Source organism: Zeus faber (assembly GCF_960531495.2).
Source record: "Zeus faber genome assembly, chromosome: 10".
Taxonomy (NCBI): domain Eukaryota; kingdom Metazoa; phylum Chordata; class Actinopteri; order Zeiformes; family Zeidae; genus Zeus; species Zeus faber.
In genome coordinates this window covers 15,559,515-15,573,967 of record NC_137199.1, presented here as the reverse complement: position 1 = coordinate 15,573,967, position 14,453 = coordinate 15,559,515, and the positions used below count along the sequence as shown (strand labels likewise).

The window sequence follows — 14,453 nt, the reverse complement described above, 5'->3', positions numbered from 1 at the left end:
GCAGACGTTACTTCGGAATTGGTGCTTGTTTTTAACAACCCCTTCCATGTATTGCACTTCCTCCTGGTAAAGCACCGGTTAAAATCAACATGTATGGTGTTCATCATGTCATTATGGGATACAATAATATAAATTAAACATGTTGACCACTTTCATCTGAAGGTAATAGTTGCCTCTGTATTGCAATCAACTTTAAAGTTTGAGGAAGGAGAATATTGTGTATTATTGCTATTGACCCCATATTTAAAATATTTGTTAGCAAGCAGCTGCTCCACTGGAAGTACACTAAGAATAAATATATTTTATATAGATTATACCTTTCATATCATTGCTCTGTGTGCATGTGGAACAATTTGGTGATCATCGAATGGATGTTGCCCGTTGTTGTTACAGACATAGTGCTTAGCTAAATGTGTGGACAATGATTTTCCTTTTGTACTGTAAATTGGATCCCTGCTGAGCACTGTTCTTTAAGTTAAAGCATTGGCAGAATTCACACCAAACGCCAGTAAATGCCCATTTAGCTATAAGTTGTAGACATCCTGGGGAATATGTAGCTCATATTGTTGATTTGCGTATGTCTGTTGGCGTGTCAGAATTGGAATTGCGGAAGTCTGTCCAGGCTGATCCTTTGGAAAGGATTAGACCAGGGATTATTTAGAGCGGTGTGACAGTGGGGCAATGGCACACTAGACACACACACACACACATGAAGCGCAAGGAAGCACACAGTACTTTGAAAACTGTCCACATAAACACCTGGGAGCAGGCATATTCTTCTATTACATGTATATACAATTGTGGAAGCAGGGTATGTCTGTGTGTGTTTTGTGTCTGTTCTAAAAGATCGCAACCCATGTGGACTGTCTGCAGTGTTGGCTCAATTGTTTTGTGGCGTAATCAGAAGTTAGGTCAAGCAATCCCCTCAGCCTGAAACGGTGTAAACCATCATAACCTGGCTAATAATCACATTGTGTTCATGCATTCATCATGCCTTAAAGTACTCTGATGATTATATTGTGGTTATCATTATTATATGATTATATGACATGTCTGGTAGATTATTGGGCTGTTCAGTTTACAACTGTACAGCACAGGTTTCCATTCAGCCTGTCTTTTTTTCTCCTGATCTTCTTCTCTCTCTGCATCCTTCCCCTCCCCCTCTCCAGCTGCACCGTTCTGCTGCAGAGAGAGAGAGAGAGAGAGAGAGAGAGAGAGAGAGAGAGAGAGAGAGAGAGAGAGAGTGAGAGGGAGGGAGAGGAGCGAGAGAGAGGAATGGAGATGGAGAAGGAGAGAATTTGTAGGAGGGTGCTCTGTGTCTTTACAAAGCAAAGAAGTGTCATTCGCTGTGATATTTAATGCTTATGTGGCTCACTGTGTTTACCACAAGACAAAGCTGCCTCCTTTGTGCTTTCAGCCATTTGTTGTGAGAGTCTTTATGTAACCGCTGCAGTGGTAATGTGTGGACAAAAGTTTAAATATCTATTGCTTCTAAATGACAGATTATCATTGATTGAACCATAAACTGTTCAGATTTTTTTTTTCTATTCTAAGCACTGCCCGTCGCAACCATTTCTCTGTTCTTCAATTTTCTTCATCCACCGTGCTTTTTTTTTTTATTTTTTTTTTCCTCCCCAAAACATCGCCTGCTCCCAGGAAGCGAGGTGGGATGTGTTGCCACAGCAACAAGCTGACTCATTGGCAGGACTGTACCACTTCTCTCTGTGCCACAGGGGGCAGCAGCAAATGCAGCATCCTGAATCTTACAAATCCATCCACACTGAGACTGTAGGGAGGGCACGAGACACCCCCGGTTTGAGTTGAGGATTGTGACAGCCTCAGGCTCGGGCCTGGATTGGTGGGGGAGAGGGAGGTTACGTGAAAAACCAGAGCTCGGTGTGTGTGTGTGTGTGTGTGTGTGTGTGTGTGTGTGTGTGTGTGTGTGTGTGTGTGTGTGTGTGTGTGTGTGTGTGTGTGTGTGTGTGTGTGTGTGTGTGTGTGTGTGTGTGTGTGTGTGTGAAAAATAAATTCTTCCTTTTTCATTTTTGCTTCGTCTTTATGTAGCAGGGTTGTTCTGGTGCGTATGGGATCGATTATTAATGTTACATGCAAGACATGTGTGTATGTTTCAATGCTTTCATTCACGAGGGCACTTTTCTTATGCACCTCTACATGAGCTCTTTATTTGATTTGCTTTGTCTGAAAATGATGACGACACACCCTCTGTGAGATACACTGTGTCACAGCTGTGAGCAGCTCATCAATAAGGCATGGATTTATCCGAGGGCATCGCCTTTATGCCCCCTGCTGTCGATGTGAGGGTAGTGTATCTGTGCAGCAGTGCGGTGTTTATATCCTGTTCCACATGTTTTTTTCAAATGGTGTCCGTACTGTGTCTCAGTGTTTGACCCGACCTGATAATAATATTGCCACTGCGTGGGCTATCAAGGGCTGGTAGCATTGTTTCTTTTTTTTTTTTTTTTTTTTTTTTCAATTTCTTCTAACATGTAGATGTCCCATGGAGTACCATGTGCGCATCACACAAAGATAGAATAGAACAAATAACCCTGGCAACCTTTTTGATTTGTCTTTATTGTACCATGGCAGTACTATTTCTATTTCTTTGCCAATACTAATTTGTATCATTATCATCTCCATTAATTTTTATCTCTTACAAATTCACAATTTACATATAGACTATCTATCTATCTATCTATCTATCTATCTATCTATCTATCTATCTATCTATCTATCTATCTATCTATCTATCTATCTATCTATCTATCTATCTATCTATCGTAAACCAATAACACATATTTAAGGTGACGACACAATTTGCAAAGCTTTTCACTTTCTCTTTTTTGTTTCTTTGTCAGTTGATTGTTTTTTTGTCCTTTGTACCCCTGCTTAATGGGTCCCTGTGATATGAAAGAATGTACTGTATTCATGACATTTAACCTCATATGAATAAAACCACAAATATTGAAAGCTCTCTCTAACCACATAAAAACATCACCTTTTTTTGGTGACCAAGAGGGTAAGTATGTTTGCTGCCAGTCCATTCAATGCCAGACTCTGTATTAATATCACCAGTCTAACTGACATCTTCCTACGCTTGTTTTTTCTCTTTCATGTCTCCTCCACATCTCCGCCGTTGCTGTTCCTGTCTTCCCGGCTACCTGCTATATCCATGTCTCTTCACTCAAGGTAAGCAATATTCTACATCCTAATATTTCACAATGTTTCCAGTAAACACAGAGTGGCATCAAACTAGAATGACTCCTTACCAACAAACACTGCATGCACATGTACTATCTGATAAACAGGAACACACAATATCCCAGACAATAACACCAGTGGATCACAGCAGCAGAGTAGTGCTGCTTTTGGTCAAGTCACTTTGGCCACAAAACACATATGTTCCGGTACTTCTCTACAATATCAGTGTCTGTGTTATAGGATAATTCTATCCATACAGCATCTAGCTCCCCTTGACTCACAGATGATCACAAAATGTATCTTATATATGTATCTTACTGTAAAAAACACTAATACACGTTTCACCACTACAACAGAAACCTTTCTGTGCTTTTCCAAATTTGCACCAAAATTGGCACAAGTCAATCACATTGTCTGTAAACTGGCCATTTCAGGTTTTTTTTCTACAAACATATTTGAAAGGCCACTGTTGGCAGACCTTTTTACCCCACTAACAAAACAATAGCAGGAACAATCTGCTCTAAGTGTGGCCTGTGTTTACCTTGGTAATAGACTGGTATGTAATACTGTCTAAGTATTAGCTAATCACTGTGACTCATGTTCATTTTTCATTCACTCACGTTCATCAGAAAAAGAGCAGACAAAAAACACTGAATAGTTCAAGTACATGATTCCACTACAGCTACTCATTGGAAATGTGTTTGTAAACAAAGCACATGTGATGCCATTTATTCCTCTCACCAAATAAACTAAAGCCAGATATCTTAAGCTGTTTTTCTCTGAAGGAAATGATCGTGTGTCAAATGTCATTGTTTGATATTGAAACCAATAAACTCACAAACAAGCACATACAATTATGAGGCTGAACAAAAAGGGTGTTTTGTTGATGTGCATGTTTGAATCCACTTTAAAGTTCTCCTGAAGTGTCTTGCTTTGGGGTCCCTCTGTCTATCTATATGTTCAAGCAACCACATGCTTAGTCAGTCAAGGGCATGTGTTTATTTATCACCCTGGTCCTCCTTTATTTCACAACATATTGAATAACAATTTTCATGGTTTCTTTCATCACCTCCGGTCTATGACTTTCGTCTTTTCTCGTGTCACATCCTTTTCAAAACACTGCAGACCAGTGGTTTTCAATGTGGGGAATGGGGATCCCCAGGTGTCCTTTAAGAGGTTCCAGGGTGTCCCCAGATAAATTATTATTGATTAAACTTCACAATTATCTAATTTACAAGACGTTACCCTATTAGAGAATGTACAATAATGGCTGGTTTGATCATAGTTTTACTGTTATATCCATTACAGAACGGTATGGTTATTTGTACTATATCACATTATAGCAATAAAAAAATATTCTCAGATCAGGGTCCCAGAGACAAAATCTAATTAATTGCGGTCCATGGCCTAATGTGGATCAAATTGTCACTGATGTAGAAAATGCAACTCTTAAATCAGCGTTTCAGTATTGTGTTTAAAAACTAAAACAATACACGTAAAGTTCACAGCTATTGATCTCTTTTCCGACTAAGGTGCATTGCTGCGTTATAAAGCCTGCATTGCTTCCTGTTGGCGTCAGAGTCGAGCAGCGTGCAGCACCTCGGCTCTGCCGCCTGTGTGGCGCTGTCCACATGGCGGCGGTGCTGAAAGCAGATCCAGCGCTCTCTGGTCTCCGGTCTGTGACGTTTGTCTTTTTTCGTGTCACGTCCTTTTCAAAACACTGCAGACCAGTGGTTTTCAACGTGGGGTATGGGGATCCCCAGGTGTCCTTCAAGAGGTTCCAGGGGGTCCCCAGATAAAATATTATTGGTTTAACTCCATTGTTATATAATTTACAAGACGTTATCCCCATTAGAGAATGTACAATAATGGCTTATTTGATCATAGATTTACTGTTATATACATTACAGAACGGTATGGTTATTTGTACTATTTCACATTATAGCAATAAAAAAATATTCTCAGATCAGGGTCCCAGAGACAAAATCTAATGAAATGCGGTCCATGGCCTAATGTGGATCAAATTGTCACTGATGTAGATAATGCAACTCTTAAATCAGTTTCAGAATTGTGTTTAAAAACTAAAACAATACTCGTAGAGTTCACAGCTATTGATCTCTTTACCGACTAAGGTGCATTGCTGCGTTATAAAGCCTGCATTGCTTCCTGTTGGCGTCAGAGTCGAGCAGCGTGCAGCACCTCGGCTCTGCCGCCTGTGTGGCGCTGTCCACATGGCGTGGTGCTGAAAGCAGATCCAGCGCTCTCTGGTCTGGTGCTCAGGCAGCTCGCCCCCCCCCCCCTCCCTCTGCCCTCCTCCGCCTCTACATCTCCCTCTGTCGCTCAGCAGTTTAACATTACAAATGTCCCATAGTTGTCTGGTATTCATAATAGGTTGCCGGTTTGTGAGGTTCAATTTCCAGCGGTGATTTATGAATTAATAAATAGTAGTTCATATATATATGTGTGTGTGTGTGTGTGTGTGTGTGTGTGTGTGTGTGTGTGTGTGTGTGTGTGTGTGTGTAAGCAAAGAATAATACAGAAGAACACGTCTCCGGTGTTTCGTGTATCCTGTTTCCAGGGAGACATGTGTGAATAGCATATTTTTGCTCCTTTGTGATTTGATTGGTAGACGAATAGCACGTGGTTATGCGTGATTAACATGAATGAATATTTAACGATGAAACTCGGTCATTGCTTCATGCATATGGCGGTTATTGCTGACTCTCTGTCCCGATCTTTATTGCCTTTATTGGCGTCCATCTATCTGCATATTAGTGTGTGTGTGTGTGTGTGTGTGTGTGTGTGTGTGTGTGTGTGTGTGTGTGTGTGTGTGTGTGTGTGTGTGTGCGTGCGTGCGTGCGTGCGTGCGTGCGTGCGTGCGTCTGCAGCGGAGAGAGAGAAACACCTCCGATCTAAGCTCCCCCCTCCCTTTTCATTTGCTCCACAGACCTCCATACGGGTCTTTTACGTTGCCTGCTGACAGAATTTTTCCCCTATAAGCCCCTGTGGAGCGCGTTCATGACGCATGGACTGCACTGGCGATTTATGGCCACAGGAAGGCAACGAAGAGCCTTGGCAACCACAGGAAGCTTCAAAAATAATGTGGAGGAATATATAATGCATTGTTAAATTCTTATTTATTTGGATCTTTTTAGAATGTGTATGTTAATATGCTTATAGTTCATGCAGCTCTGATCAATGAGACATTTATTTATAATAAATATGCATGGTAACTGAAAAATAGCAGGCGTGATCATAAGACTAGTTTATTAAAAAAAAAAAAATTATATATATATATATATATATATATATATATATATATATATATATATATATATAATATGTAATTAGGTAATTTGGTATAATTCATATAATTCGGACATAGTACATAGTTTGATCAGTGGTAGACTGCATGGTTAAAGCATTCTCCTATGATACCTGCCTTTATAGAATACTCTACGTCACTATTTTCCAGACGGTTGCTAAAGCCATGATTGGTGGAAGTGGATTGCCACTGTGCACCAATAGCGTAGCGAACTGTACAAAGAGATCCACTGCGTCTCCACCGTGAAGCCTCCTCACAGACAAATGTTGCGGAGGAATGGGACGCGCATGCAGCAACAAAGCACATTCATCGTCGTAAAATATGAGGGAATACCAACACTGGACTGCATCCCTCGTATCCACCACCCGTTGTAAAGGATTACATGCAATGCGATGCGTTTCATAGATCGAACAATAATGTGGAGGAGGCTGCATGCATGGCAAGCGCTTTTCTGGTGCCATCATTTCTTTCTCTTGTGGAGTACAATAGACGGCCAGGCTCGCTACAGCATTCCGGAGGAGCTTAAGCAGGGCACTGTGGTGGGAAATCTAGCCAAAGATCTGGGACTGGTTGTCTCTGAGCTTTACCGACGGAAAGTACGAATAACCTCTGAGACTGGTAAGCAGTATTTCACCGTGGAATTAACGAAGGGACAGCTGGTGCTGAGTGACAGGATAGACAGGGAAGAGCTGTGCGGACCTAAGTTGCCATGTGTGTTGCCTTTGGAGGTCGTTATAGAAAACCCTCTGCAGCTTTATCGGGTCGATGTAGAAATACAGGATATCAATGATAATTCCCCTGGTTTTGCTAATACAGAACAAACGTTAAAAATAGCTGAGCTTGTGAATCCCGGTGCCCGATTCCCTCTGGAGAGCGCACGGGATCCTGACGTTGGCACCAATTCAGTGCGTTCCTACGCCATAAGCAAAAACGACCATTTCAAATTGAATGTTAAAAATCACAAGGACGGCACTAAATTTCCCGAGTTGGTCCTTGAAAAATCCCTGGACAGGGAAAAGCAGCCTGAGCACAGGCTTATTTTGACGGCTGTAGACAGCGGTGATCCAGTGAGATCGGGGACATCTGAGATTATCGTTACGGTTATTGATAATAATGATAACGCGCCACAGTTTGAGAGACAGCTCTACGAAGCCAATGTCACCGAAGGTGTGACGTCGGGAACGGAGATACTTCGTGTCAAAGCGACAGATGCAGACGAGGGTCCCAACGGAGAAATTGAATATTTATTCGGAGTTCAGACCACGGATTCAGTTTTATCCTTGTTTGACATCGAGCATTCGACTGGAGCTATTGTTGTAAAGGGAGTTTTAGACTATGAAAAGATAAATTTACATAGATTCGACGTCGTTGCTAAAGACAAAGGTAACCCCGAAATGGACGGACACTGTGCTGTCGAATTAAGGATAGTGGACATGAACGATAATACGCCTGAAATAATTGTTAAATCTTTAACGACACCCATCGGGGAAGACTCTGCTATAGGGACAGTTGTCGCACTGGTGAGTGCGAAAGATCCCGACTCGGGAGACAACGGTAAAGTGAAATTAAGCGTTTCTTCGAAGTCTCCGTTCAAGTTAAATCCATCCATCTCTAATCATTACACACTGGTTACGAACGGTGCTCTTGACCGTGAAAACAATGGCCATTTCAGAGTTAAGATAAAGGCCATTGATTTGGGCAAACCCTCACTGTCCAGTGAAAAAATAATCAGTGTCGACGTGTTAGATGTAAATGACAACCCCCCTGTTTTCTCCCAGCCGTCGTATACTGTGTATATAAAAGAGAATCTTGCGCCGGGTAAAATTCTATGCTCCGTAACAGCTACTGATTATGATTTAGGTGAAAACGCAAAGATCTCCTACTCCATCCTGGATTCTAAAGTGGAGGATGTGTCTGTGTCCTCGTATGTCTACATCAACTCTGATAACGGCAGCATCTACAGCATGCACTCCTTTGACTATGAGAAGCTCAAGGTGTTCCAGATTCAGGTGCAGGCAAAGGACCAGGGCTCTCCGTCTCTGAGCAGCAACGCTACTGTACACGTTTTTATTCTGGACCAGAATGACAATGCCCCCGCTGTCATTTACCCCTCCTCCGCTGCCCTGGGCTCACTCTCTCATCAGAGGATGCCCCGGTCTGCAAAAGGAGGACACCTGGTTACCAAGGTAACAGCTGTGGACGCTGATTCGGGACATAACGCCTGGGTCTCTTATAAGCTGGCGGAGGCCACAGACGCCTCTCTGTTCACTGTCAACCTTTACACAGGAGAGGTGAGGACTAAACGTGCTGTGTCCGAGCAGGACGACTCCTCTCAGAGACTCCTCATAGAGATTAAGGACGACGGGGATCCGGTCCAGTCCGCCACAGTCACAGTGTCCATCCTTGTAGAGGACGGTCTGCACGAACCCATTTTGGACCTCAGACAGAGAGTAACTGAACCAAACAAGAAAAGTGGGAGAATCACTCTTTATTTGATTCTTTCTCTGGCCTCAGTATCGGTTCTGTCTTTAGTGACTTTTTTCATTTTAGCTGTTAAGTGTATAAGGAACAGCAGAAGCAGCGGTAGTTGCTGTGTGAGACGGAGCGACAGTGACGGCTACAAGAACCCAAACAGGAACCTACAAATACAGCTCAACACCGATGGGCCCATTAAGTACGTGGAGGTTCTGGGAGGAGACATGATGTCTCAGAGTCAGTCCTTCAGGTCCTGTCTCTCTCCCATGTCAGAGTACAGCGACTTCACCTTCGTTAAACCCAGCAGCACCACTGACTTTAAAGACATGATCAACGTCTTAGACGCGTCTTTACCTGACAGCGCCTGGACCTTTGAGAGCCAGCAGGTGAGAAAACATCTCAGAAATGTACATTTGTATTAATGTAATGCGTTTCCCCAGAGAAGTCTTGTGATATATTTTTTCCAATGACATTCAGTCACGCATCAATTTCCACCATGTAAAGCAATCAAAAAGAGGACATTATATTTTTTTTCAAGACTATAGCATGGTGTTGGCCAGCTCACCATTTTTACTAATTAATAATCGGTCAAGTGTGCAGTCTATAAACATACTTTGAACAATGGGATTTAAATATTGACATCACTATTGATGTGGACTTTGATTTTAATGCTACATTTCTTATTAATGAGACAATCAGTTGTTTTTGTGTTTGCATATTGCTGCAATTCATTGTATTTCACTTCACTTTTACCAAAAAACATCTCCTTTGAACAAACATTCTTCTTATAGATCTCATGAGCATGTCCTAATGTATATTTGGCCTTCTGTTGTCAATGTTGAATGATGGTATAATTATTTGATACCGTTTTTATTCATTGTTTTGTTGTTGCATATTTGGACTCATGGCCGTTTCAGCACCGTGGACAGTGATAGCGGTTCCCCGACAAATCCGAATGAAAATCAAACAAACGTCCAAAAGCTTTAAGGTTAAGATTTCGTTATTGTCATTTCTCAGCACTCGCATACATCAAAACAAAATTTGTTCTCCCCATTTGACCCACCCTACACACCCTAGGAGCAGCGGGCAGCCACAGTGCAGCGCCCGGGGACCAACTCCAGCTCTTTTTTGCCAGTGGCTTGGTCAGGGGCACCGACGTCAAGGAGTATTATTTGTAAATATATTGAAAGAAAATATGGAAAGATCCTCTAACTTCAAAAATATTCAAGCGGTTTGTTTGAGTAAAATCTGTTCATAATATTGTTGTCTCTAAAATATGAGCGTCATGGTTAAAAACAAAAGTCCGAGATTGTTTAGTTGTTTCGATGACGTCACGGCATAGACAGACACATTGCTGTGGCTTTAAGAGACCAGCTCCGTTTCTCTCCGATTGGATATGAGGGATGGAAGCTCTGCACCAATAGCATACAGCACTGTACAAAGAGATCGTATCCCTCCCCCAAGCTGCCTCGGCACTATTCCTCTGGAATCCTCAACCTTGCCAGAGAGAAGGGATGCGAATGAATGCTATACCTTTTATTTCCCCGTCGCATTATGCATTATTATATTGCCGATATCTGAAACTGGAATACGATCCGGTGCGATGGATTACAACGTTGATGTCTTTCTTCTAAACAGAGTCGCGATGGGACATATTGTCGTTTAACGAACGAGGAATGACAAAGAGAATGGGAAAACGAGACTGGAGGTGGCAGGCTCTGTGGTGGCATCATTTCTTCCTCTTGTGGAATACAATAGACGGACAGACTCGGTACTCCATCCCGGAGGAACTGAAACAGGGCTCCGTGGTCGGAAATGTGGCCAAAGATCTGGGTTTGGGATTATCTGAGGTCTTTGACCGGAAAGTGCGCGTCGCCTCCGAGGCTGGTGAGCAGTATTTCAGGGTGGACGCGGGGAAGGGCGAGCTGGTGGTGAACGAGAGAATAGACAGAGAGGCTTTGTGCGGACAAAGCGCAAGCTGCGTTCTACCTCTTCAGGTTGTCGCTGAGGAACCACTGCAGCTGCACCGGATAGAAGTGGAAATAAGAGACATTAATGATAATTCTCCTGGCTTTCTTTCTAATGAAATATTTCTCAAAATCGCCGAATCCGCTGCCGTGGGCACTCGCTTCCCACTGGAGGGTGCAGAGGACCCCGATGTAGGGGGGAATTCACTAAAATCCTACACCTTAACGAAGAATGAATGTTTTGCCTTGAAAATTAAAGAAGACGATGGCAAAATTATCCCTGAACTGGTGTTAGAAAAACCTTTAGACCGGGAGAAGCAAGCAGTTTATCAATTGCTTTTGACAGCGTTAGACGGAGGAAACCCAGTCATGACGGGAACCTCGCAAGTCACCGTCACAGTGCTCGATATTAATGACAATTTCCCCGTTTTCAATAAAAACGTTTATAAAGTTTCCTTAAGGGAGGACGGTACAAAGGGTACGTTAGTAATACAAACTAAAGCTTCTGATGCTGATGAGGGACCAAATGGAGAAATCGAATTCCTTTTTGGGTCGCGGACACCAGTTTCTATTTTTTCAATATTTGAAATCAACTCTCTAACGGGAGAAATATTTTTGAAAGGAGAATTGGATTATGAGCGTTCTGCCTCCTACAAAATTGAAGTAACTGCGAAAGACAAAGGTGTTCCTGAAATGGAGGGTCACTGTCGAGTGCAGATAGATGTTTTGGATGTAAACGACAATGCGCCGGAGATCGTTCTCACGTCTCAGCCGAAGCCGGTGCGCGAGGACGCTCCAGGCGGCACCGTGGTGGCTTTGATCAGTGCACGAGACCTCGACTCCGGTAATAACGGAAAAGTGTCTCTAGAGCTTCCCCAGGAACTTCCGTTTGACCTAAAACCTTCGTTTTCTAACAATTATGCCCTGGTTACTAAAGGTGTTTTAGACAGAGAGAGTTGTTCAGAATATCATATTGAAATGAGAGCAACTGATTCAGGTTCTCCTTCCCTTTCAAGTAAGAAAATTATAACTGTCAGTGTTACTGATGTAAATGACAACCCTCCCATATTTACACAACCCTCATACAATGTGTATGTTAAAGAGAATGGCGTAGCAGGCTCCATATTGTACTCTGTATCAGCATCTGACCTGGATTTTGGGGAAAATGCAAAGATCTCCTACTCCATCCTGGATTCTAAAGTGCAGGATGTGTCTGTGTCCTCGTATGTCTACATCAACTCTGATAACGGCAGCATCTACAGCATGCACTCCTTTGACTATGAGAAGCTCAAGGTGTTCCAGATTCAGGTGCAGGCAAAGGACCAGGGCTCTCCATCTCTGAGCAGCAACGCTACTGTCCATGTTTTTATTCTGGACCAGAATGACAATGCCCCCGCTGTCATTTACCCCTCCTCCGCTGCCCTGGGCTCACTCTCTCATCAGAGGATGTCCCGGTCTGCTAAAGCAGGACACTTGGTTACCAAGGTGACAGCTGTGGACGCTGATTCGGGACATAACGCCTGGGTCTCTTATAAGCTGGCGGAGGCCACAGACGCCTCTCTGTTCGCTGTCAACCTTTACACAGGAGAGGTGAGGACTAAACGTGCTGTGTCCGAGCAGGACGACTCCTCTCAGAGACTCCTCATAGAGATTAAGGACGACGGGGATCCGGTCCAGTCCGCCACAGTCACAGTGTCCATCCTTGTAGAGGACGGTCTGCACGAACCCATTTTGGACCTCAGACAGAAAGTAACTGAACCAAACAAGAAAAGTGGGAGGATCACTCTTTATTTGATTCTCTCTCTGGCCTCAGTATCGGTTCTGTCTTTAGTGACTTTTTTCATTTTAGCTGTTAAGTGTATAAGGAACAGCAGAAGCAGCGGTAGTTGCTGTGTGAGACGGAGCGACAGTGACGGCTACAAGAACCCAAACAGGAACCTACAGATCCAGCTCAACACCGATGGACCCATTAAGTACGTGGAAGTTCTGGGAGGAGACATGATGTCTCAGAGTCAGTCCTTCAGGTCCTGTCTCTCTCCCATGTCAGAGTACAGTGACTTCACCTTCGTTAAACCCAGCAGCACCACTGACTTTAAAGACATGATCAACGTCTTAGACGCGTCTTTACCTGACAGCGCCTGGACCTTTGAGAGCCAGCAGGTGAGAAAACATCTCAGAAACGTACATTTGTATTAATGTAATGTCTTTCCCCAGAGAAGTCTTGTAATTATTTTCATTCCAATGACATTCAGTCACGCATCAATTTCCGCCATGTAAAGCAATCAAACATAGGGATTTCTATTATTTTTCAAGATTTTAGCATGATGTTGGCCAGCTCACCATTTTTACTAATTAATAATCTGTCAAGTATGCAAGCGTATAACATACTTTGAGCAATGGGATTTAAATATTGACATCACTGTTGATGTGGACTTTGATTTTAATGATACATTTCTTAAAAAGAGACAATCACTTGTTTTAGTGTTTGCATATTGCTGTCCATTTGTTTTACTTCACTTCAGTTTTACCAACAATAATCTCCTTTGAACAAACATTCTTCCTATAGATCTCATGAGCACGTCCTAATTCATATTTGGCCTCCTGTTGTCAGTGTTGAACGATGGTATAATTATTTGATACCGTTTTCTTTTATTGTTTTGTTGTTGCATACTTGGACTCATGGCATTTTCAGCACCGTGGACAGTGACACCGGTTCCCCGACAAATCCGAATGAAAATACAACAAACGTCCAAAAGCTTTAGGGTTAAGATTTCGTTATTGTCATTTCTCAGCACTCGCATACATAAAAACAAAATTCGTTCTCTGCATTTGACCCATCCTACACACCCTAGGAGCAGCGGGCAGCCACAGTGCAGCACCAAGGGACCAACTCCAGCTCCTTTTGCCAGTGGCTTGGTCAGGGGCCAGGAGAATCAACCCCTAACATACATGTCTGTTGATTGGGACAGCTATGTTAAACATAATACAAGCAACGTTTAAACAATGTTTGGAAACGATTTGTATCTTAATATCGATTGCAAAAGGAGGAATTTCAATGGCAAGAAAAATAGTTTTAAATCAATTTGTGAAAAAAATTCATCTGTAAATATGTGGGAAGAAAATATGGAAAGATCCACTGACATAAAAATATTCGAATGCAGATTGTTTAAGGAAAATATGTTAATAATATTTTTGTGTTTAAAATATTAGAGGCATGGTTAAAAAGAAAAGTCAGAGATTGTTTAGACGTTTGGATGACGTCACGGCATAGACAGACACATTGCTGTGGCTTTAAGAGACCAGCTCCGTTTCCCTCCGATTGGATATGAGGGATGGAAGCTCTGCACCAATAGCATACAGCACTGTACAAAGAGATCGTATCCCTCCCCCAAGCTGCCTCGTCGCTACTCCTCTTAAATCCACAAAATTGCCAGAGAGAAGGGATGCGAATGAATGCTATACCTGCT

General features: G+C 42.7%; 2 protein-coding genes across 5 annotated transcripts in view; both read left to right on the top strand.

Annotated features, from left to right (window-relative positions):
- LOC307236154 (protocadherin gamma-C5-like) overlaps nt 1–14,453 on the top strand; it is a gene marked incomplete at its 5' end in the record, with an annotated part of 315,288 nt that overhangs the window by 263,128 nt on the left and 37,707 nt on the right. The gene's annotated exons all lie outside the window — the stretch shown is intronic.
- LOC307235502 (protocadherin gamma-C5-like) lies at nt 10,696–13,182 on the top strand (the record flags this gene model as incomplete). Its single annotated transcript, XM_080007625.1, has 1 exon — nt 10,696–13,182. The coding sequence occupies one exon, from the start codon at nt 10,696–10,698 to the stop codon at nt 13,180–13,182; it is 2,487 nt and encodes an 828-aa protein (XP_079863751.1).